A 24,310-nucleotide genomic window follows, 5' to 3' on the forward strand; every position below is an offset into this window, starting at 1 on the left:
AAGGCTTCGATTCACGACTCGCCAGGGACATTCGATGCATTCCTTGTGCCATGCATTACTCTCGGGACGGCGCGAAGTTTGCAGCCATTAAAGCCACAGACAATAGTAGGCTCTGGGTCGACCGGTTTGGTACTGGGGAGGAATGTCTGATGACAACCTATAGATGTGGGCGCCCAGTACCGAGCAAGCGTAACTCCCGACTCCAATTAGTAGTAATGGAGTATACTTCTGTTTGTAATAAGGTAACTGTGTTCCATTCAAGTTGATGGGCTGCAAGGTGATAATTCGAAGTGAAGTAACACACAGCCAAGACTTTTGTTCCTGCATCAATTCAAGCCGATGCAGGTACAGCCCCGCATGCTCTTGTCCCCACGTTAGACTGCATTTCCGACCTACCTGGTACCTACCCTACTAACAAACATTGTCGCCGCCTTCCCTTTCCCGGAGCTCACAAACAAGCCACACCACGCCACTGAAGCTGTCACAGTGACACCGGGGGAGGGGCGGATCTATCCCGCTTGCCCAATTTGCGTATCAATCGTGAAATACGAGTGCGTGATTGGTTTATGTCTAAGATTCCTCTAGGCCTGATGCAGAATATACTTTATCCGCAATTCCACCTCAGCTGAATGTGACTGCACTCAACCAAAACACCAACACCAACACCATCAAAACTCATGATAGTGGGAAGCAAAAGATGGTCATCATTTCAAAAATGCAGCTGTACCTAGACAAAGAGACTTCTTCACGATAGGCAGGTTATGGATCGATATGGAATCGTTCATCAACCACTTCATGTTCCCGTCACCCTACAGGTCCACGAGTTGTTTACAGTTTCCGGCTCTCCCGCTTCAACCGGTTCGCAGAATCAGACGCCACTCACAGTACAGCAAGTCTCTAGACCCAAATGGCACGGTCCAACAAAGGCAGTACTTGCCACATTACTACGTTCTGACTTCCTGAAATGGGTCGTCCAGATTGATCGATCCCCTTGTTGGAGGATCGCAGACAATAGGCTTGGCTCTCTATTCAGGCTTGGCATTCACGAGCTGAATGAGGCATCGGTCAGGTTTCAGAACGACAAAATGCTAACAACAAGCTTTGTGTCCACATGGACTTGTCTCGTTTCCAGCCACCCGGGACAATCTCTTGTGCCATGCGCTGGACCCCGGTCGACTAGTCTGAGACACGCCTACACCAAGACCAACTTTCTGGGAACCTCTAGCCACACTTTACGGCTCAAACATAATCGTCACCCCTCCGCTTCTTGCACGCTATTCCATCTAGACCTATGACTGTCAGGCTCGACGTTGGCTGTAAGGCTTGCCTAGGGTCTAGTCGTGGTCATCCAAGTGGATGTCCGTGATCCGCTTCGTACAGCTTTTGTCGCGATGCCCGACCTCATTGTCTCGCTGTCTAGCCGCAGTGGCGTGGTCGCCAAATACTGGTTCTCCCTCCGGGCAAAAGAAGAAAACTTTAATATGCTCGTCCCCGATTCCTTGGCTGAGTCTGGCGCAGAAACTTAAACACTGAAGCTCAAACAAGTTTGTTTAATTGAACCGGTAGTTGCACTCTGTGAGGTTTGATCCTCTCATCTCAGACCTTCACTCACTACGATACTTCGATCCTTCACTCCCTTATCCGTTCTTTCTTCCGTCGTTCGCTCAATAGGTGCAACTTCCTGCCACTCCTTGAACCCGTCTTTTTTCTTCGAATAAGATATTCATGGTTATGAGTCTTTGAAACACAGTCCTTCCAACAAATTCCATATACGCGGGATCGCTTCGGCACAGGTCTTCAAGACAGCTCAGGAACAGACTTCTTGTTCTTAGCCGAATTCTTCGGGATATTATACGGAGGGCTTTGTCCCCAAACGCAAAGTCTTTCAGAATCTTGTTTTTGTTTGCCACATTTTCTACAAGCACCGTCAGGATGGGTATCGGCAGTTACTTCAAAGCGGAAATCCCGCCGCAGACACCAATAGGACCTCCTCCCAGGAGGCCTAGCCACCGTCCATCAATGTCCCTTCATGCCCCAATCATCGAGGAGAAGATCCCCCCTGCTGCCGTGGTAGAACTACATTCAGCAGCTGGGCCCAAGTTCACTGCAGGCCCTCCTTCAATTGCGCCGTCATCTAAATCGGGCAACAGCAATCTTCTCGATGACATTAAGCATGAGGTTATGGTTAACTACCTGTACCAGCAACAATGCTCCCAACTCTGGGTCGGGGATGGCTCTGGTGAAATTGAGGGTGTCCTTCTTCGTAAGTCTCGGGGCCAGTACATGGCTTGCCCGCCTCAATTGGGACAATCTCCTTTTGCAATCGCCTGCACGGCTCTTAATGTTCAGGTGTGTACAACTTGTCTTCCCATGGTGAGAGTGATTGCTGACATATATCTCAGTGCGCGATGACTGTCAACTCTCGTGTCATCAAAACCTTCCTCCAATGGTCTCCTGATGCAGTGGATGTTCCATTGATGAACGGCCTTCGTGTGCAGATTTTGCCTACAGTGAATGACCTCCCCCGAGCTCGTAAGCATCAGTTCGCGGCTTTCATTGCTTCAGATGGTCTTCTTGTCGTCTGGGATGATGATGCACTGAACTTGATGGCGCGAGCCAAGATCATTGAATCAGAGCTTATGGAGCTGGTATGGAACTCTGGCCAGTCTGTTGACGAAGATGAGAGAGACTCTACTATTGCGGCGGAGTACGAGATTGACGAAGAGAGTGGTGAGATCAAGCCGGAAGCTCGACCGGTTCATCTGCAGAATGCTGTCCTTGTTTCCCTCACACTCCTCCTCGTCATGGCCTCCCTGGGAGCTGCGTGGAGGCAGCTGGCTGTGGAGATAGCCATCGATGGCGACTATAAGCGACTTGGTCTCGTCGCTCTCTTCCCGATCCAAATATTCTTCTCTCTTTTTTTCGCCCAGGTCATTGTTGGTTGTTTGGCACAAATCTTTGGTCCAATTCGCCAATTGACCATCAACTCTAAGTTCTACTCAGCACGCCCGCCACGAAGACTCCAGGGAGCCACTCTGCCTCATATCACCATCCAGTGCCCTGTCTACAAGGAGGGTCTGAACGCCGTCATTCTGCCTACTGTCAAGTCCATCAAGCAGGCCATGTCAACTTATGAACTGCAGGGTGGTTCTGCTAATATGTTCATTAACGACGATGGCCTCCAGCTTCTTAGCGAAGAGGAACGTGATGCCCGTATCGACTTCTATGCCGACAACAGCATTGGCTGGGTTGCACGACCCAAACACGGCGAGGATGGCTTTGTCCGGAAGGGCAAGTTCAAGAAGGCTTCAAACATGAACTTTGGCCTCATGATTTCTTGCAAAGTCGAAGAGCGCCTACAGCTCATCAAGCGCCCTGCCGATTGGAGCCAGTCTGATGAAGCTCTTGCCTATGAGCAGGCCCTCAAAGATGTTCTCGAGGAAAATGGCCGCGCTTGGGCTGACGGAAATATCCGCGTTGGCGACTACATCCTTCTCATTGATTCTGATACTCGTGTTCCTACTGATTGCCTGCTTGACTCTGTCTCTGAGATGGAGCAATCTCCTGATGTCGGCATCATGCAATTCTCTTCTGGTGTTATGCAAGTTGTCCACACCTATTTCGAGAACGGCATCACCTTCTTCACTGATCTGATTTACACTGCTATTCGTTTCACTGTCTCCAACGGCGATGTTGCTCCCTTCGTCGGCCACAATGCCATCCTTCGCTGGTCTGCTATTCAGCAAGTTGCTTACCAAGATGAGGATGGTTATGACAAGTTCTGGTCCGAAAGTCACGTCTCTGAGGATTTCGACATGTCTCTTCGTCTTCAGTGTAATGGCTACATCATCCGTCTTGCTGCTTGGGCCGGCGATGGCTTCAAGGAGGGGGTGTCTCTGACCGTCTATGACGAACTCGCTCGATGGGAAAAATACGCATTTGGCTGCAACGAGCTACTCTTCAACCCCATCCGCACTTGGTTATGGCGCGGTCCTTTCACCCCCCTCTTTCGCCGCTTCTGCTTTTCTAATATTCGCTTCACTTCCAAGATCACTGTCGTTTCTTACATTGGCACTTACTATGCTATTGGAGCTGCCTGGATCATGACCACTGCCAATTACTTCCTGATGGGTTGGTTCAATGGATATCTCGATAAGTACTACCTTGACTCGTGGCAGGTGTGGTTCTCTATCATCCTTGTGTTCAATGGACTCGGTAACCTCGCGCTTGCTATCATGAGATATCGCTCTGGCGAGCGGACTCTGGGCTATGCCATTTACGAGAACTTCAAGTGGACTCTTATGCTGGCTGTTTTCCTTGGCGGCCTTTCCCTTCACGTGAGCCAGGCTCTTTTGGCACACATGTTTGAGATTGACATGAGCTGGGGCTCCACGTCTAAGGAGGCTGAATTCTCCAACTTCTTCATTGAGGTTCCGAAGGTCTTGAAGAAGGTAAGTTTCCCCCATCAACATCTGCTACAATCAGATACTAATAAATTACACTAGTTCCGTGTCTCCATGACATTATCTCTGCTGGCCATTGTCGGTCTCATCATAATGGCTACCGCTGACTTTATTCCTCATTATTGGCGCATCAACGACTTTGTTGCAATCCTGCCCATGGCGACTGTCGCTGGAAGCCACCTCCTGCTGCCCTTGGCATTGAATCCTGCCCTTATGACCTTTTCGTGGTAGTTGACCTTTTCGTGGTAGTTCTGACTCATATGCCGTCCCAAAAGCATATCCATTCCTTTTTTTTCTTTTGTACTGTCTTTTCATCAGACCTCGAGTCAACGGAGTATAGAAGGATCATACCCAGTAACATTCGTTTTCATGGCTAGGCTTTAAGAGCCTGCCTGTATATATAATGACAGATAAAGCTTTATTCAAAATAGAGGTTCAATTGAAGTGATCTGTCGAATCATTGTTGCTCTTAATATTAAACTTCTATCAACATATATTACATCACCTCGATATCAACAGTGACATTTGCTCTCCCTTTATGTTTCACTCAGTCAATAAGCTAACAAACAGTTGAGTTGAAAAATCGAAAAGAAATCGTCACAACAGTAGGAAGCTAATCTGTAGAAAGTTTGATTTGATTCAAAGCCGTCTATCCCAAACTAACGCCTCTATACCATCCGTTCAGGTCTATCTAAGTATGTAAATTCCATTCATTCTTCATAGCGATGCCGCATCATGCATAATAAATGAGGTGATGCCTTCATTCTCCTTTTGTTAACAACCGCCAAATACCGCACAGCGTAGAGACTTCTTCATATCCGCATAGTCTCAAAACAAAAACGCACATAAGAGCGAAAAAAAAATCCAATGAACTTTTCTAGTTGTCCTCGTCGTCGGTGTCAGGAGGATGAGGAGTACCCTTAGGGCTGTTGAGCCATTCAATGTGACGAAGTCTGCGACGGACCTCACGCTCCTTGAGCTCCTTCTTGGTCATCTTCTTCTTCTTCCTGGCCTTGAACTTCATATCCGAGTTGTCCTCGATACCACTATTGACAGCACTACTAACCACGGAGCTGGCAGCAGTGCTGTTGACGCCGCTGCTGGGACGGCTGTCCTCAAAGCGGTCGAGACTGACAGCAGCGTTCCCTCGAAGGGCAACACGGCCGTCACGGACGTGCCATTGCTCAGAGCAGAGGGCACCGACAAACTCTTCATTGTGAGAAATCAGGATAACTCCACCCTTGAAGTCGCGAATAGCAACTGCAAGACCACCAAGGGAGTCACGATCCAAGAAGTTGGTAGGCTCGTCAAGCACGAGAAGATGAGGGTTGTTCCACATAGCTCCAGCAATAACGACCTTGACCTTCTGGCCTCCGGAAAGAGAGCCAATCTCGTTGTGGTTGGCGATCTCGGGGTCGAGTCCGAGATCTTCAAAGTGCTTGGAGATGACCTTGGGCTGAAGCTCACGGTAGCCGAGACCCTCTCGGGAAGCCTCGTGATCGTCAAATTCCTGGACGAGCTTGTCGAATCCAAGCTCGGTAAGGGTCTCACGAGAGATCATGGTGTTGTTCTTGGGCAGGAGACCTCGCCACTTACTGTTAGAAGTTAGCCATGAGCTTTGTGATAAAAACATTAAGGGAACTTACACTTCGTATTGGAAGGTCTTCTTGTACTTTGAACGACCAACCAGAGACTCAATCTGGCGTGGAGACTTTCCATCCTTCAAATCAACCCACTTCTCCATCTGAGCACGATCGGCATCTGACAGAACACGAGTCTGCTTCATGTGAACCTCGCGGTCGTCACCGTGCTGGTAACGCCACTGAAGATACTGATTAGGGGTCTTCTCCAAATGCATCTCAACGTGCTCTAGAGCGTGCTGCTTGATATAACCAATACGGAGGTTAGGGTGTTTCTCAACTTTTCCGGTGGTAGGGATAGTCTCGCCGGTAAGGAGCTTGATAAGAGTCGACTTGCCAGCACCGTTGGGGCCAATGATAGCAACACGAGAAGACAGACTCAACTGACAAGAGACTTCCTGCAGTGAAGGCTTCGTCGCACCGGGATAAGCGTATGAGACGTTGGACATGCGGATAATAGCGCGAGTCTGCGACTTGACACCAGTCAGGATACCAGGAGGAGGGAACTTGAATTGGACCGTAGAGGCGGAGAGTGTGTAGTAGCTCTTTGCCTCCGGGCGAATCTTGACGAAATTAGCCAGGTTACCCTTATAACAAGCCAGCTTCTTGTTAGGCTCGTAATGGTAAATATCAGTTGTAACATTGTCCAGGAATCCGGAGTCGTGAGAAACAATGAGACTGGTGATATCGGGATGAGACTTGAGGTAGTTCTCGAGCCAAGCGATGTTGGCAACATCAAGATGGTTAGTAGGTTCGTCCAGAAGTAGAACGTCGGCACGCTGGAGCATAGCTCGGGCCAGAGCCAGCTTCATCTTCCAACCTCCAGAAAGGGAACCAACTCTCTCAGCCTGACGACCCTCGGGGCCAGCAGTGAAGCCGAACTCGGCCAAAACCTCAGAGATACGCTCACGGCCTTGAGTAGCAATCTCAGGGTCCTTAGCAACGAACTCAAGAATGCTGATGTCAGCGTCTTCGCCCTGGTTGTGTTCAACATAGCAGGTACGGAGAACATCTTGAGGAGGGAATCCCTCGAGCTTGCCATTAGCAATGCTTCGCATGAGGGTAGACTTTCCAGCACCGTTGCGGCCGCAAAGACCATATCGGTGACCCTTGAGGAGTCGCAGGTTGGTGTGTGACAAGAGCAGCATACCACCATAGGCGAGAGAGAAATCGGCGTTGACAATTTCGACCTCACCGTCGTCCTCCTTCTCAGGAACCCCGTACCGGCGGTGGTCCTCGTCTACATAGTGCTGCTGAATAGTGTCGGCAATCTTTTGAGGAGCCTCGGCATCCTTCACGAAACTCCTGACGTAGGGAGCAATTCTTCCAGAGATGCGATTGACGAACCGATAATTGACATCAATAGCGACCATGTCGGAAATATAGGGACGAGCCTGCTTCCAGAGGTCCAGGCTTCCAGTAAGGCCGCCGTTGACCTTGATCTGCTCATCAAGAATCTTGGCTACGTCGTCTCCTGCGGTACGAGCAACGACGTCCTTATCGTCACCCATAGCCTTCTCCATAGTGGCGAGGGCGCGTTCAGCGATCTCACGGACCTCAGGGAGCGAGGCTCGGTCGCAAACACTCTTGACGCCAGGGATCAGCTTGGGTAAGAATGTTCGGGCCTCGATGGGGTCATGGACCAGCTTTGTCAAGTTTTCGACGATAACAACAGTCTGTCGGAGAACCTCCTGGGCAGTGGTGGGGTTGTTAAGAGATCGCTCGAGGAAAGGGGTCAGAAGAGCCAGGACGGGTGAGGTAACGATGGCGACGAAGGTGGTTTGAGACAGAGCGTGAATAGCCTTCTGGAGAGTCTGAGACGAAGGGTGCTGCATGGTATCAATAAGAAGAGGGATACGAGGAGCAACATCGTCGTTGGAGAGAAGGGTAGTGAGAGAGTTCATAGTGTGGACGGCTTGCTTCTCGACCTCGGCCTTCAAGTCATGCATGCCATTCTCGACCACGGGGATCAAGCCAGCGAGCTTTGCACCCATGGCCTCGCGGAGGATATCCTTCTCAAGGGCCTCCTCTTTGGTGCCTCCAATAGAAATTTGAGCCTTATCAGCCATCTTCTGAAGAAGCTTGTAGGCGCCAACGGTTCCCTGCCACTTTCCGGTCTTCTTGGAAAGGTATTCGGTAAGAGCAGGAAGGAGACCAGCAACAAGAGCCTCGGGGCTCAGGATGCCAAAAGCGGCATCGAGGCCATAATGTGCAGCCTCACGGACGACAGCGCCCTTATCAGAGAGAGCATCAAGAGCGCAGCCGACAAGACCGCCATCCTGGAGGAGCAGAACGACCTCGCTGACAGGCTGCCGAGGAAGGAAACGCTCAAAGACGGCACCTAGAAGGTTCTGACTGGACTCGCGACGAAGACCCGACTTCTTATCAGCGGCAGCCTTCTTGATCTCGGCAATGATGCCGTACTCGTTCAAGCCGGCAACGCCAACCGAAGAGAGGATAATCTCGCAGAGGCCATAGCATGCATCGATCGAAGCGGCCGAGGTCTTTGCAGTGAAGATTGTGTTGAGGAGGTCGTTGATGGTTTCTTGAGATGGCGGGGGCGGGGCCTCCTTAGATACCATCGTCGGGTCCTGCGACGGCGGCGTAACGGGGTGAGGCATCGTCTACGGTTGTCTTCGTATAAGAAAACAAATATATACGATTAATGGGCCTCGTTGAGTATTAGGTACTGTTCCAGGAGAGGACAGTAGGAATAAGAAGGAGGGGGAAGGAACAACAAAAACCAACGAGGCCCTTGAGGGAAAAATAGGTAGCGAGCGTAGAAAAACCGCTGCTTACGATGGATGTTAGGTAAAACAAAGCGACTTTCATAGGTTGGGCGCACTAACTACTAAATTTCGGTTTGAAATTTTTCTTATCGCTAGCGGCGGTTGTCTTATCGCCATCCACTCGGAGACTCCGCCCCACTGCCTGACTATACTTAGTAGGTAGGTAGAGCCTAACTAGATGTATCCTTGTTTATTTCCACGTGCATTCTGGGCAATCAATTAGTGGACTCTTAGACTCTCAACAAGCGATTCAGAGTTACCGATCCAGAGGCAAATCAAGTACATTTCCTATTCTGTCAGTGACTAGGCACGGTCTACCCGATTAATTCGATCAAAGTTCTGGACATTACTCCATGGGTTGTAAGAAAAGTGAATGGATCTAGTGGCTTAAACTGACTGTGGTATCTAAATAAAGTCTCAGATGTGTATCAGAGCCAAGGCTCGTCTTCCCAGTCAATGCCCGTCCAACGCCCGCATGTCGGTGGCCATACCACAAGTTACCGACTTTTCCAGAGTCTTTGCTAAAAACAAAAGGGGAATGAATGCGTGAAATATAGTCGACTAGTTAACATAAGGTAGGTAGGGGGTATAACAAGAGAAGAAAGAAACAGGCATCATATCATCCTGACCGCCTCACATGATGAATACTTCCCAGAAGCTACGCCATCTTGAAAAAATAAAATACAACTACAATGCAAGAGTAAAATTCCACCTCAGTGCATCAGCTAATGACTGTGTTCACTTCTCAGAGCCACTGGACCTTGGAAACCAGAACTTCCAGGGACAACGTCGTGCATTTCCAATCCCTGAGAGCTCGATCTCGGCCGCTTGTCTCGTCGAATGCCTAGGCGTTGGTCGCCTTCATGATAATGCGCCTTGAACTGATAATACGTGGGTTGTCGAGGGCGGCATAGAACGACAACAAAGTTCTTGAACATGTTGGCTTGAGAGAATGCCCGGAAACGCTCCTTCTTAGCAAACTTGTGTGAGTTCATGTACTCTCTAGTCGTTTCGCCTCGCGCCATAAGGAAGACATGATATCCCATCAAAGCAGCAGGATAAAGGAAGGAGATAAACCCAAGAAATACCAACGCAAAAGGAACTCGGAAGTGGTCAATAGCTTTTCCGAATGAGACGCCTTCACGATTCTTGTAAAGAAGAATCTGTGTAAGAGAAGTGGCGATGAGGTATGCTGCAAGGATAGTTGCGGATGTAACAAAGGTAAAGAAATATCGGTAATTACGTTTCCCGACACAGTTGTTGAGCCACACGCAGTGATGATCATGGGTTTCGATACAGTTATCGCATAAACGACAGTGGTGGGCACGGGGTGGTCGCCAGATATTGCATGTTCTACAGTGCTTAACCGGAACTTCCATGGCGGCTGTTGATGATTCCGCAGATTTTATCAATGCCCAATCTGTCGTGGGCGGGCTGAGTTGGAGAGGGTCGTCGTTGTCGTCGACAGGGGGAAACTGGTGAAGATTTCGCGGAAGAATCTAACAAGCATTAGCCAACACGCATCCAGCAGTGACAAGATATAAGACTTACCCCAGGGTCCGTAACAGAGGCGTGGATGAAGGAAGAGAAACATATATACGCAAGGTATGCAAAAACAATAGGTATCGCAGGCGATACATGCTTCCATAACCAAGGTGCTTCAAAACCAAAGAACAGAGCGCAAGGAATGATGACAAAGATACCAGTCGCAATATTAACAGGTCTCCCTCTTGTGTTTTGCCAGCGACCACCAAGACAGAATACTGTGTTGCCATCGAAATACTGATGAACACGTCCGAGATCTGATTTCTGACTTGGCTTATGAGAGACCCGGGGATGACGCTCAGTATGAGAGTCTACAGGTCTGAACTGTGGTGAAGATGCGGACGAAGAGAGTTTCTCAGCTCCTTCGGTACTGCGATTCTGACTTTGCTGGCCTTCGTTACTTCGACCCGGCATAAGAAAGCTTGATCGAAACGACCGTGGAGATTTAATCGGGCTGGGCAGGTTGTGTAGGTCCTTATAACTCTTGTCCACAATGATGTTATGCTGAAAGTGACCTGTATCGGAAGTCTTGCCTTGTTGAAGAGGACGAACACTATCAGTCAAACTCCCCGCAGGATAATGGCCATGGCTAGGGCTCGTATTCGCTGTTATTCTGTCCAAAGTTTCTTGTTCCGTCATTTCCGTGCCCCGGGATGGTGGAGATCGCATGTTATCGTCATTGCTTGTTTGGCGTTGCAGCTGCGCAATGGGGTTCGATATAATACTTTGCCGTGTTTGACTACCACTAGCTTCGCCGTGCTCATCGAATCTTTGTTGTGACGTTGGCGATGTTGGTGACGTTGGCGAGGTAGGAGACGCTGGCGACATTTGACTCATTGTAGATGGGCGATGCGATCCTCCTCTTTGCGCCTGTAATTTCTGCGAGCTCATGGGTCTGAAAAAAGCGTGCGACTGCAACGATGGAACATGGCTCCTACTTGATAGACTCGGCGCTTGGCTTGTCGAACCGGCAGTCGAACTCTCGACACTCCCTCTCTTCGCTTGTACGCCAGAAAGATATGTCTTGTTACGCAAAGACTGACCCTGCCATGGACCCCTGGAAGACGCTCCCGTTCTTGCAGTATCAGGCCGAGAACCCATGTCCGCACTTCGAGGAATGCTCATTCTGTTCTTTTGCAACTCTGGCCCGTCCCCGTCCTCACTCGCGATGTCCGTCATTCGAGAAGAAATTATGCTCGGCGGCCGGGCCGCTTCGGAACGGGAATTATGTGGCGCTGAGAAGCCATCGTCATCGGATTTCGCGGCCATAGCGACGGCAACGTTGAGTAATGGTGTCGTTAGCAGTCGTCTACCTAGAGACGACTTTACAGGAAGTCCTGATCGAAATTAAGGCAACGGTTGCGCGAAAGGTCGAACCGAGCTCAGCCTCCCATTCAGAGTCTTGTTAAATTCGTCGCCTAGCCAGTGAATAGGTAGTGTCGAGCGATATCCAAAAGTGAAATCGGCACGGTCGGCAGGTTGGTCGCGTTACGCAGTACTGTACAAAGGAACCAAATGAAGGGATGGAAGGACAGGGGTGAGAGGATACGGGTTTCGATCGTGGAAAAGGGAATTAGGAGAAAGTGGTCGCGAGAAAGATAGCTAAGCACGGTAGGTACTAGGTAGGGAGCGCACAATTGGAGAGTTAAACCAGTAAGTAAAAGAGAACGTAGTTAAAGGGCGGCCAGCAACGAAAAGAAAGGTGATGGGATGGTGACAAGATGAAGAGGAGGTGTATGCTTGTTCCTTTTTCCTGTCCTTGCCTTGCCTTGTTCCGGCTCAGGACTGGTTTCTTTTTCCCCCAGCCCAGCCCAGTCCAGCCTCAGAAACCTTGGGCCCGACTCCTTAGGTAATTGGACGTTCGCGCTCTCCCAAGCTGTCGTTCTCAGGACCCCTACCTAGTAAGGGGCCAGGGGCTAACCTCAGGACGCTGAAGCCCCTGCTAGCGGCGCTGTTCTGAGGGCTGTCGGAGGTTGAGAACTCCAGACGATAACTGATCACGAAAAGTACTACTAACTAGACTAAGAGATTGCTATGGCTGAGCGCATACATACGCCGCAATCAAAATACTCTGTAGCTTTCTCATGCACAAAAAGACGTCACTTTCAACAGATTGTGGAAACCTCTGCTGCAACCCGTTTCGTTGACGTTTGACAGCCAGTCCCAGAATAACGTCGGTTACGGTAACTAGTAGGTACTCCGTAACTCAGTTAATAATGATGGTTGCATTCACTTAAAACTCGGCTGAAGCCAGCTAGCCAGCCAGCCAGCCAACTTTACTAGGTAAGCAGTCTTGGCTTCAAGAGGTTGATATGATCGTCGCTGCATCACAATGAACGAATCTTTCATAGTACTTAGGTACCTTACTTTAGCCAGGGACAATGGTACCTTAGTACCTACCTACGGAGTACGTAGTACCTAAGGTAGGAGAAGGCCAGCTTGTGGCCTGGTTACCCAGGCACCATCGCTAGAAAGCTCTGGACTCAACTCAAGACGTCATTCCTTGTAAATCGTGATACTACACGTGACCTCCTCAACTCCCCCGGCATTGGCCAATGAAAGTGCACGCATTCATCGTAGCGACTGTCTCCGAAATCATACGAGAACTTCAAAGCTTCAACCACCTAAGAAAGACCCCGACGTAGAAACCCATTCTTCAACAGCAAACAAGAGCACGTCGTCAAAATGACCTCTCGCATCTCCCGCCGATTCCTCTCCACCACCGCCCGCCGCTTCCAGGAGCACCAGAAGGCTGAGCTCAAGAAGGAGTCTCGTCGCAACCCTGAGATTCTGGTGCGTCATAATGCCTCGGCCCACCCTTGGAACGATGCCCGGCCAAAACAATGAGCGGCGGAAATGGACCACGAATTATGGTTGCTAACGTAGATGGATGATTTGTAGATTCTCGGCGGTGTCATGGTTGCTGCCCTTGGTGGTGCTGGCTACTACCTTGGTACGGAAATCAATTGATATGTCAAAACTGAAGCAATTGCTGACATCGCCATCTTCAGGCCGATCTCCCACTGGCGCTACCTCCGAGTCTCCCGTCACCATTGCTACTCACCCCTGGGAGAGCGGCAGCTCTGGCAAGTACCAGTACCACCCCGGTGGTGACCCCAATGCCGCTCCCAAGGACGCTCCCAGCGCTCTCAACGTTGTCGTCGTTCCCAACGTTACCCTTCCCGCCGAGCTTCACGAAAAGTACAACAAGTGGGGCAAGGACGGATACCCTTAAATCACGAGTTTGGAATGATGTTGGAGCTGGCTACATGGACAAGCATGTATTGTAAGGAAAGAGGCGAGAGTTTATGAGTGGATCAGCCAGGCCTCTCACACCCTGTGTAGAAAGAAGGACAAAATGGGCTTGATCTAAGCAACCACCCATAGTTCACATACGACGCACCGCGATTTTTCTTAGCTTTGTGTCTTTCAACTATAATTTGACTTATCTCTGGCCTTATTATATCTGTGCCTGATCTCCAACTCACGGGAATTGACCGGGCGAAAGGCTGGTCTGGATATGTTCACATGGGCTGCCAAACACACCGGCGACATGGTATGATTTCACATACGTCACAGAATAACTCTTGTTTCTCGTTACTTCTTGGTATCTCATCACTCACCACTACAACACCCCGTCGTTCCTTGTAATATCCTAAACTCCTGTCTTCACCAGTCTTGTGACAACTTTCTCTGGACTCGACGCCGACAACTAAACAACCAACGCATCAATCTCTTCGGAAGTGAATCCAAGAAGGTACAGGAGATCCAAGAGGCTCTCTCCGTTCAGGCGGGCGTTAGCTTCCATCTGAACACGAGGCTTTGCATTCCATGCAACTCCCAGACCTGCCTTGTCCAGCATGAGCAAGTCGTTAGCGCCATCGCCAACAGCAATGACCTGACACAGATCAATGCCCTCCTTGGCAGCAATGTCAACGAGGAGATCCCTCTTCCGCTCCTTTCCCACAATGACCCCCTCAACCTCGCCCGTGAACTTGCCGTCCTGAATAACGACATGGTTCGCGTGGGCGTAATCAATGCCCAGTTGGCCAGCTAGCCATCCTGTCAAAGGCTGGAAACCGCCTGAGAGAACAGCTGTCTTGACGCCCAGTCGCTTGAAGGCCTTGATCAACTCTGGTACGCCCTTGGTGACGTCCAACACTGGTCGCAGGCCTTCGAACAGGTTGGCAGGGAGGCCCTTCAGAAGAGCAACTCGTTCGCGGAAAGAAGCCTCAAATTCCAGCTCACCCATCATGGCACGGTGTGTGATCTCGGCAACTCGTGCAGCCAGATCTGGGGGATCCTTGACATGATCAGCCAAAAGGTCAATCACCTCTTGAGTGATGAGTGTGCTGTCCATGTCAAAAACCACAAGTCGAGGATGGCGTCTCCATACTGTGTCCCGCTGAAGGACCACATCGACATTCCACTCCTGCTCAAATCGGTAGATCATCTCATGCTTTCTCAGGTCATCCAGGCTGAGATATTCAGGGGATGGCGTAGGAGAGAGCGTGAGCTCAACAATGCGCGGCTGCTCTTGGTTATCCAAACATCGATGAGAGGAGTGAGGCTCATCTGCGTCCTGAGGAAGAGGGAATGAAGACATGAGGTGGAGGAATGAGGTGATGCATAGGGGTGAGATATAGGAACCATAGATGTGGTCGAGCTGTTCTGACTCTTGAGTTGGCGGCTCCAGAGGATACTCGTTGGGATCAGTTGTCGGGGCCAAGTTGGCGGGCAGAGACTCGTTACTGTCTGCAAAGGTGGTTTTGACGGGAGATCGGGAGCCCTGGTCCTCGCCCCTCGGCTTATAGAAAAGGGTCGCGATAAGACGATCCGACTTCTCACCAGCTCTGGGAGCGCAATTGGGGTGAGAGTACGAGTGGCTCAGTCCACTGTCGACGACGGTGGGGGGGTTCTCCTCAGAAGGGATGCCATTGAAGGGCAAGATAGGCCTTGTCTGGGGAACGGGTGAGTTGCTGGTATCCTCTATAACGGTGTCGATGCCGTGGAACAGCTGATCCTGTCGAGCTGAGTCTGGTCGAGGAGGGCGGTACTCCTGGTGGTCACTAAGGTAAGAGCTGCTCCTCATGGAACCCAGCTGCGGCCGTGTGACATTCTGTTTGGTGGGACTTGTCTGGTCTGCCATTGTGCTGAGTGTCTGTTTGTGTGTGTGTACTGTAATTGCGTACGTGCGCGGGGTGAGATTTGCTAACGTCTGACTGACTGGCTCTGACTGGTTCCGGTAATCAATAGCGTCAAGGAAAGGCTGAGATACGAGGTTTAGAGCCCAGAAAGAATACTGAGAAATGTTTAAATCAACGTATAGTAGATAGGATAAGTGATAGCGCGCAGGTGCCTAGGTATGGTACAGCGAGCAACGGACCCTAGAAGCTTTGCGTTGAATCAGTCTTCAGACTCAAAGATGAGAGGGTAGTGAGCGTGGGTTGGTAGGTTGTCTTTTCCGTGTTTAGCCCCGCCAATGGGCTCGTGCGACTTTGACCTCACGGCATCTGCGGCTCCCTGTCAAGCTTTGTCTAGGGTATGATTGGCGCAAATAAGCCCGCAGCCTCACGGGTTTTGTCATTTTGATGAAGACCTTCAATGAACCTGGAAAATCACGTGAGTTTAATTTAAGATGTATGTAACTCTGAGGAATTGTCTGTGGTAAATCTCTGGAGGCCGTGGCTGTAACTTGTAGCCCACACACAGTTTGTCTTGTTGGAGTTGGCTCCATATGGCTCGGTGTTTGGCAAACTGTCGGTGTCGACTCATGAAGGAAACATTGAGATGATGAATGCTTGGCTCACCCAGGAGCGAAAATCAACAAGATTATACTGGTAGAGGACGGGTCACATTGATAGAGCAATGAGCAATGACGCAAGCAACGAGCTGGGATTATGACGTAGCTTGAGATTAGGGTCAGAGATCTCCACGTTAGCTTGATAAGTCAGCAAGTTTGGCACTTCATTGTTAAACCCGTATTAGTGAGCACTCAATTGTCGGAACACGGCCTAACCTTTGATCCCTCGTGCGAAACGACCCGAAGAGGAGGAAAAAATTGTTCAAACTGGAGCCAGGCACAACGGCAGTCGCACGGTTCCTCGGTACCGATGTTCCGAACCTCATACGGACAATGACCGACTGCCGCACCGGCTGCCCAGTATTAGATTGCGCCTTTGAAGCACGTCTTTTTGGGAGCATGTAAGACGTCGTCACAGTTTTGTAACTGGGATTGACTTGTTCGTTGTGTGTTTATACGGGCTGGGATACAGGCATCGAGCTGTCGGCCTTTATGAAGCTTAACTGAAAAACCATCAACAAAGGAACTCGGATATCATGGATCTCGGTATGTGGCAACACAATGGCTCATTCTTGCGACAGAGATTCATACATACACCAAGTGACGCACTATCATCGTAAACGGAAAGCATATTCGCTTCCTCCGGGGATACTATACACATATTTAAATTTCGCAACCCTGGCCAAAATGACATGATCGCGGGGAACCTGCCCTCGTGCTCACAATCGTGCAATCGATGGATGGCCCTGCTAGCCCTGGTCAGTCACTGACTCCATCTGATCTCGTCAATCCAATAGTTAGTTACATCCATGCCCAGATCTAGATAGCATGGGATTTGACTTTGACTGTGAGATGAGCCAGATCAAGACCATATAATTTCTAAGCGATGCTTATAGAACCTTCTGCTCGCATGATGATGATAATCTCCAACCTCCGGGGTTGCCGCTACCTATGTATAGTCCCACCGAATAAGAGGCCCAATGGACCGGTCCGGCTCGGCGGCTGTATCGAAGTTATGTCGTTGTCCGGGATAAGGTGAGGGAAAACAAGTCCCATCTGCTGGGCGCCATTTCAGGGCTTTGATCCATAGGCCAATCAGACTTTGTCCTGAGCGTGGCGCCCCCATCGCGAAAGGTATAGCGTCGATGTCGTGATCAGTCTCAGTCGCAACTCATGGTCGTTAATCCTCATGGCGGCGATTGCGCAATTGCAGCTCCCCATCTTTTTCCACGTCCTGGGCTCGTCACAGGCAGAATCTCTCGGGTTCGGACGATGTCCTTGCACATTACTAAGGACGCCCTTGATCGGGGGCACAGCGGGCGGTCGCCCGGACATAGCTTGTAAACCCCATACAATTGAGCACGTCTCTCCCTCTTCGTCTCCCTCTCTCTCGACTTGACTTAAGAATTTGACTGTCCTCGTTCATTGTCGTGCTCGTCATCTCGTCCTTCCAGTGCTTTGAAATCCTGCACTATAATCAAATCAGCACAGTATCTGCGTCATCAACTCGACTAGAGCCTCTTCACTCTACCTTACCTTTGGCTGCCTATTAGATATAACTGGGATACATCCTCACCTATCCCAACTTTCAACAAGTTTCAAGTAACAACTAATCGTTGAAACACCATCACCGCGTCTTCAACATGCCTGCCTTCATCTCCCAAACATCCTCGCAGGTGTCACTCACCGACATCAAGCTTGAGTGCGAGTCAGGCTATGTCTCTGGACAAAACTCAGAATACTCGTCACCATCATCATCAACCACTCTGCCCCAGGTCTCTCTCACAAAGGCCCACATCAACCATCTCAACAACATGCTCGAGGATATGCACCCCATGGACATCCTCCGATTCTGCAAGGTCATGTTCCCAAACCTGTACCAATCGACTGCCTTTGGCTTGACCGGTCTCGCAACCATGGACATGCTCTCCAAGATCCAGAAGGAGCACCCCAACTCTCCCACTGTCGACCTCATCTTCCTGGATACCTTGTACCACTTCAAGGAGACATACGACCTTGTCGACCGAGTTAAGGAGCGATACCCTAACGTCCCTGTCCACATCTTCAAGCCCGATGGCGTCAACAATACCGAAGAGTTCGAGGACATGTACGGAAAGGAGATGTGGAACACCGCTAGTGAGATGTATGACTGGATTGCCAAGGTAGAGCCTCTCCAGCGAGCCTATGATGAGCTCAAGGTTGCTGCCGTACTCAACGGTCGTCGACGATCTCAGGGTGCTGCCCGTGGGTCCATCCCCATCATCGAAGTTGACGATGAGCGTGGTGTCGTCAAGATCAACCCTCTAGCCACTTGGTCCTTCAAGCAGGTCAACAACTATATCAAGGAGAACAATGTTCCCTATAACGCTCTCCTCGACCAAGGCTACAAGTCCATCGGTGACTGGCACTCTACTGCTCCCGTCAAGGAGGGTGAAGACGAGCGAGCTGGCCGATGGAAGGGCCAAGACAAGACCGAATGTGGCATCCACAACAAGAAGTCTCGATACGCCGAGTTTGTTGCTATGATGGAGCGCAAGCAACAAGAGGAGAAACTTGCTGCTGCTCTCGAGAAAGTGGCTCTGCCCACCGTATGAGTGCACTTGCACCCAGACAACCACTTATCTTTGATGACTTAATGATTGAGACATTATGCAAGGCGTTTAAGGAGATAAACTGGCTCGGCAGTTATCGTGACTGAGCCGAATGGAGCTTTTGGTATTTCGGAAATCATCGAATGGCGTTTGGGGAAAAATACAGGAAGCTGGGTGCAACGGGGAAATAGCAAGCACATGACTGAGCAGATAGATCTGTTGCAGGCTGCAGACAGAGCAATAAATGAAAGAATCAAACAAACTTCTCAGATATGTCTTTGATAGTGAGATCTGTGATACCAATTATGAGAAATGAAGTCAAATTTCAATGGTAATCAGGATCACGAGGTTGGAGCCACAATGATAAGCTACCCCGCGTCGAGACATGAGTTTTCAAGCTAACAAAACATCACATCCCCACCGCCAGACTCTGATATCGTCTTATCTGTGCCCTTTGACCTACCCTTTAGTGCTATCTACAACTGTCCATCGTGACCTTTTTCAGCCTCGCGCCATTGCTAACAAATAGAAAGTTCTTGCCTCTTGCCAATATGCAGGAACTCGCTTCTTCTCCGTCCGCTTTTGTTGGAAGAAAGAAAAAGATTCTTGAACAGCTTGCAATTCCAGACACAGAATACACGGATGCTTCACCGAAAGGCTCTGTAGATGAGGGTATCAGGGATCTCATTGATGAAATCAACCAACAATCAGGATTTGTCACTACCAGCAGCTGTGCAGGCCGGGTCAGCGTTTTCCTTGAAGGGCGAAGAGTTGCTGACACTGAAGGAGAAGATGAACGGGTAGCAGGTGTTGGTGGAAAAGGCGCTGGGGGAGCTTGGTTGTTCGTTTCCCATGATCCAGTACCTGACAACGGTGATGGAAGTACAGACTGGAGCAGTTTATTTGGACTCCGGGAATCTACAGGGGTACAGGAGACAACTGGAGAAGTGAAAGAGAGAAGACTTGTCCACTTCAAGTACGAGGCAATGGTAAGCAGAAATTGTGCTGTATCGAGTGTAGCGAAAAGGCATTATATACCTAATACAAGGAACATCCATACTGAGATATTACGTAGATCCTCCACGTTCTCACAGCATCACCCGAACACGCTCAACTACTTCTGCGCTGCGGCCTACAGGCAGGGTTTCGCGAGTCGGGTGCCCTCAATATCATCCCAAATGGCAAGGATGCTGCCACTCCTATGGTGGCTATACGGACAATGGGACTTGCCTTTGAGTCTCTCATCGGGCAGCAAATTGACGGCCATCGGCAACGCATAGTCTCATCCGAGTACCTCCAGACCCTTGTCCAAATTGCCAATGAGCGCTTTACCGAGAACAAGAAGCGCATCGAACGTTTTCAGAACGCCTTCAGAGATGCCGTCGCTGCTCCAGTACCACGTCTAAACCCTGAAGGGCAAGAATGGGAGGATGCTGCAGCGAGAAGAGAAAGGAAGCGTGCAGAAGGCCTGCGAAAGAAAGCCGAGCTGAAAGCCAAGCAAGAGTCAGAACCAGAATCAGACCGCGCCAATTCAGGAAAGGAGGAGGAGGACGCAGGACTGTTTTTTGAGATATAAGCTGTACACTTTGATTCCTCAACCTACCTAGTTTTACCCGCTATCAATGCCGTAATGTACACGTGCGTACCTGTCTGGGCATACCAGAACCCATAGCCTCTATATCTCTAGAATCATTCCCCATTCGCATTATCAGTTTTCCTTGTCTCTCTACGAGACGACCTTCTCGACCCAGCTCTTCTCAAGTTTCTTAACTTCGGCCTTGAAGTTCTCCACCTCCTGCCAGCAGTCAAGCGGCCGTCGGTCGTGCTCCCGCAGACATCGAATGACTTCATTGCGCGCTCCCTCAACACTCTCGGGCAGAGGACGCACTTGCTTGCGTGACTCCAGCTTCTCACGCATGGCTTCAATCTCCTTGCTGACGGTGTACTGGCTCGTGCTGTTGTCATCCTTGAAATCGGCGCTGGCGAGTTTCTCGTGTGCTATTTTGAGAGCTTCGGCCTCTTTCTGCTGTAGCTTCTTGAGCTCCTCGGCCACGCGGGCCTGGATCTGGAGCTCGACTATCTTGGAACGAGAGGCATCGGTCTATTTAGAATCGAGAGAACGTGCATTAGCTTCGATTGACGTCCGTGGAAAACATAGTGGTAAGACGATGCGGATAGAAGTACCTCATTGCTGGATTGTAGTGAATCAACGAGATCTTGTGACAGTCCGTTAGGCGCTGAGCTGTTTATTGGCAAGCTGTTAGTCACTGATTGCAACATAGTAGCATGCCCTCCATGTTTTGATTAACTTACGCCTTCCACACATGTGAGGAGATTGGCTTCGACTCGCTGGAACCCATTGTGTCGACCGCAATGGCTGTACAACCGATGTTCAATGCCCGGCTCCTGATAGCAAATTTCCGGTGTTGAGCGGCGATCCGTGGCTGCCTGAGGTTGTGAATCTATCTGGTCTAGCGACGCCTCTTGTGGCGCTTTAGTGTGGCGCCTCACCGGCGACCGAGATATGATCACCGAAACTATTACACCACATGCCATTTGTACTGTAATGCAATTTGTGCATGACATTGTCCGAGCAGGTTTCAACACGGGACGATGTCCGTGCCACTTGCGATGATGATTCAACAAACATGCTACTATCGGCAATCTATCTTCCACAAGCAATGAGAAACTTATAACACCGGCCGAGCCCGCGCTTATTACGGTATGATGTTGGGGTAAGATGGCCTGTTCTAAGAGCATAGCGATTTACAGAAGCCAATGGCCCAGTGCCTGCCGATGCAAAGAATGGGAATGTCACGGTGACCCAGCTTACGAAGACCTGCTGTGAGGTCGCGGCTTGACTGGCTGATAGGAGTCAAGGATCAACGCAAGCATCAGGTTCAGGACAATCTCCTCCAGGGACCTTGAGATTTCCATTTCTGGAATCCAGATAGCGCCCGCTCGCGGGGCTGTCATACATCAGATGTAGCTTACCAAGGCATCGGAAGCGAGCATTCAGGCACTATAATTTTATCTGTGACGCCAAGACAGTCGACTTGATAGCAAATGTGCGTCAAAGGATCAAGAGCCTCATGGGCCTGGAAATCCAGCGGTCATTTTTCCGTTATCATGCTAGAAGGCGGACAGGCTAACTGGGCCGCAGTATCAAACTGACGTCGAAACAGAATTCCATCAACCACAGGACGAGAAAATATAAGATTGCGGGCCGCGTCTGACCCTTGGCAATGATGTTTGCAGGGAGCATCTTTGAATACCTTGTTGATTGAAGTTTTTTGGTCAGCATTGGCAATCTGTCGAGCTAAGCGAGGAGATGAAGCCTGGAGTTGAGAAGTCTTGGTGAAGGGAGCATGGGAGCTGCCATCGTGGTTGTGGTTCATGGCATGACATATACCCCTCATGGTTTGCCGTGCAAGCCGTAGGATGTTTCAGTCAGGCCATTTTCATCCACTCTGAGCAGGATTGCGTCAGAGGAACAATGAGACGAGAAACTAGAAACGGATGCGTTTATCCAACATCAAACAGGAAACATTTCATCGTCTAGAAACGTGTCGCGGCGGTGCTGAACTTGAGCTTGTGATACGAGAGTGAGCGTTCCTAACCGGATGCCTCTGAGAAAATGAGTCGTTGGCGGCAATGCTGCGGGGCATTGAGTGGCTACGAAGCGCTGTAAGTGCTCAAGTGCCCACATTCTTGCAGCAGGTCTGGCCGTTGACAGCCAGTCTACCAGTACACCCCTGAAGAGTTGAGCAGAAGACTTGGAGTTTCCTATTCGCCATTCCAAAAGGGGGCCCGGGTGGTCCCCTGAGCAAGGGCCAGCCAGGGCCAGCAAGTGGCTGGTTTCAGAAGCATTGAGTTACCAGGATCTGCCAACAAGCAGCCAGTAAATAATGTTCCTATTCCGCCGGAGGCCTAATTCTGAGATCTGCTAGCGACATCTCTCACCCAATTGGCCATATCTTGCGAAGCCACGCCGTTGCTGGGAGTGCCCCTGCCGTGCTGCAGCTGACGAAGGCCTTTTTTTAAAAGTCGGGTGCTAAAGTTCCTAGGCACTCGTGTAAGAGACGCTTTAACGCTCGTGGTTCGTTGTGCCTTGAATCTTGTAGCTCTTGTATTGTAAGACATGGGAAAGCGTAGTGCAATGCGCGGTCCAACCAGATCGATATGGATTGAATTCTCGGCTTTACGGCTCATAGCTGGAAACAGCACGCGGTGCAGGGGGTCCCAGTTATATCCATCCGTCCAGACTCTGCGGTGCTGAGCCTAGAAGTCTGCTCTTGTCTGTAAGGGGCTCCTTGTGATAGAGACGAACAGGGAGGGGATCCTCTGCCATGCCATGCCCTGCTGTGCCAGTAAAATCTTTCAGCGCCAAGACGTGTAGTACACAGCCTTTTCGGCCAAGTTTGGATGCTGATTGCCCACTAACTTGAGCTGGGGGGACCCGTTTACAATACATATTATCACAACCTCCGCTCGGCTGGGCTTCGTATATTGCCTCTTCATTCCTCTTGGTCTTTGCTTCGTGCCGTTTACGGTGGTTTTTTCCCTGTTTTATTTTTATCTTTTTCTTCTTTCGTCCTCTGGGCCATTGAAACATTCTTCGCTGAGGCTGGCCACTCTTTACGTCAATCCGCCTGACAAGACTGCTTTCGTCGCTGCCGACCACTGTTCACCGGTTCTCGCCCTCGTGTTTGTCTCTGCTTGGGTTTCGGGTCTCAGAACAGGTTGAAACATTGAAAAACAACCGTTTCCCGCTTGGCTTCGATTGTCATTGTTTCCTCCGGTCGATCATTCATTATTTGGGTATTGTCTTGTGTGTTGCGATAAAGCGCCTCAATTCCTGCCTCTACCCTACCTTACCATTCTTCATACTCGCCCAAGCGCCCAAACGTCAACGTTGATCGTCTTAAACGCCTGCCTTTATCGATTGGCCTGTGTCTCAATTCGCCCTTGCCCTTCCTTTCCTTACTCGCGGCAATTGACATAGACCCGTTCTTTACCGCTGATCCAAATCCGCCCAAAGTTGGAGATCGTCAGCCTGGCCTGCTTTCTTTCCCAACTGCAACTGAGAACATCATCATCACCTTGTTGACGAGGTGAAGACGAATTGGACTTTCTACGTCATCGAGAACTGCCTTGTAGCGACAGTGATTGGTACCCAAGTCTGCCTTGTTCTCCGCGGATTGTTTATTGTTTGCTGGCCCTGCCGCTCTTTGCGTTTGTGCTGCGTTACATTGTGTGTTGAACACACCTTCACCAGCACCAAATCTCCCAAAGTCACCACTGAACATCTCGCTCGCCGATCACGATTTATCGACACCAGCGCCAAGTCAATCATTTGTTTACCATCATGTTCTGACACCAAAGAGCGAACACAAGGAGGAACAGCATACACTTACTTTCTTTAAAACCACCACTGACCTCTTGACTCTTATTTGGGGACCCTTTGTTCGTCACACAA

At 50.1% G+C, this 24,310-nt stretch overlaps 8 protein-coding genes across 8 annotated transcripts; 4 read left to right on the top strand and 4 right to left on the bottom strand.

Moving 5' to 3' along the window:
- Nucleotides 1-1,932: 1,932 nt before the first annotated feature.
- Nucleotides 1,933-4,694, top strand: FPRO_09452 (uncharacterized protein; the record flags this gene model as incomplete). Its single annotated transcript, XM_031232846.1, has 3 exons — nucleotides 1,933-2,349; nucleotides 2,403-4,451; nucleotides 4,506-4,694. The coding sequence occupies 3 exons, from the start codon at nucleotides 1,933-1,935 to the stop codon at nucleotides 4,692-4,694; spliced, it is 2,655 nt and encodes an 884-aa protein (XP_031082742.1).
- A 646-nt stretch (nucleotides 4,695-5,340) lies between these two features.
- On the bottom strand, nucleotides 5,341-8,724 carry FPRO_09453 (uncharacterized protein; the record flags this gene model as incomplete). The annotated part of the gene is made up of 2 exons (XM_031232847.1): nucleotides 5,341-6,058; nucleotides 6,110-8,724. The coding sequence occupies 2 exons, from the start codon at nucleotides 8,722-8,724 to the stop codon at nucleotides 5,341-5,343; spliced, it is 3,333 nt and encodes a 1,110-aa protein (XP_031082743.1).
- Nucleotides 8,725-9,617: 893 nt separating this feature from the next.
- Nucleotides 9,618-11,274, bottom strand: FPRO_09454 (uncharacterized protein; the record flags this gene model as incomplete). The annotated part of the gene is made up of 2 exons (XM_031232848.1): nucleotides 9,618-10,391; nucleotides 10,444-11,274. The coding sequence occupies 2 exons, from the start codon at nucleotides 11,272-11,274 to the stop codon at nucleotides 9,618-9,620; spliced, it is 1,605 nt and encodes a 534-aa protein (XP_031082744.1).
- A 1,848-nt stretch (nucleotides 11,275-13,122) lies between these two features.
- FPRO_09455 (uncharacterized protein) lies at nucleotides 13,123-13,672 on the top strand (the record flags this gene model as incomplete). Its single annotated transcript, XM_031232849.1, has 3 exons — nucleotides 13,123-13,230; nucleotides 13,339-13,390; nucleotides 13,449-13,672. 3 exons carry the CDS (start codon nucleotides 13,123-13,125, stop codon nucleotides 13,670-13,672), a joined length of 384 nt encoding a protein of 127 aa, XP_031082745.1.
- Nucleotides 13,673-14,149: 477 nt separating this feature from the next.
- Nucleotides 14,150-15,586, bottom strand: FPRO_09456 (uncharacterized protein; the record flags this gene model as incomplete). Its single annotated transcript, XM_031232851.1, has 1 exon — nucleotides 14,150-15,586. The coding sequence occupies one exon, from the start codon at nucleotides 15,584-15,586 to the stop codon at nucleotides 14,150-14,152; it is 1,437 nt and encodes a 478-aa protein (XP_031082746.1).
- A 2,297-nt stretch (nucleotides 15,587-17,883) lies between these two features.
- FPRO_09457 (putative PHOSPHOADENOSINE PHOSPHOSULFATE REDUCTASE) lies at nucleotides 17,884-18,834 on the top strand (the record flags this gene model as incomplete). Its single annotated transcript, XM_031232852.1, has 1 exon — nucleotides 17,884-18,834. One exon carries the CDS (start codon nucleotides 17,884-17,886, stop codon nucleotides 18,832-18,834), a length of 951 nt encoding a protein of 316 aa, XP_031082747.1.
- Nucleotides 18,835-19,382: 548 nt separating this feature from the next.
- On the top strand, nucleotides 19,383-20,407 carry FPRO_09458 (uncharacterized protein; the record flags this gene model as incomplete). The annotated part of the gene is made up of 2 exons (XM_031232853.1): nucleotides 19,383-19,820; nucleotides 19,907-20,407. The coding sequence occupies 2 exons, from the start codon at nucleotides 19,383-19,385 to the stop codon at nucleotides 20,405-20,407; spliced, it is 939 nt and encodes a 312-aa protein (XP_031082748.1).
- A 150-nt stretch (nucleotides 20,408-20,557) lies between these two features.
- On the bottom strand, nucleotides 20,558-21,191 carry FPRO_09459 (uncharacterized protein; the record flags this gene model as incomplete). Its single annotated transcript, XM_031232854.1, has 3 exons — nucleotides 20,558-20,932; nucleotides 21,016-21,073; nucleotides 21,145-21,191. 3 exons carry the CDS (start codon nucleotides 21,189-21,191, stop codon nucleotides 20,558-20,560), a joined length of 480 nt encoding a protein of 159 aa, XP_031082749.1.
- Between the last annotated feature and the right edge of the window lie 3,119 nt (nucleotides 21,192-24,310).

This window comes from Fusarium proliferatum (assembly GCF_900067095.1).
Source record: "Fusarium proliferatum ET1 genome assembly, contig: FPRO_scaffold006, whole genome shotgun sequence".
Lineage (NCBI taxonomy): Eukaryota > Fungi > Ascomycota > Sordariomycetes > Hypocreales > Nectriaceae > Fusarium > Fusarium proliferatum.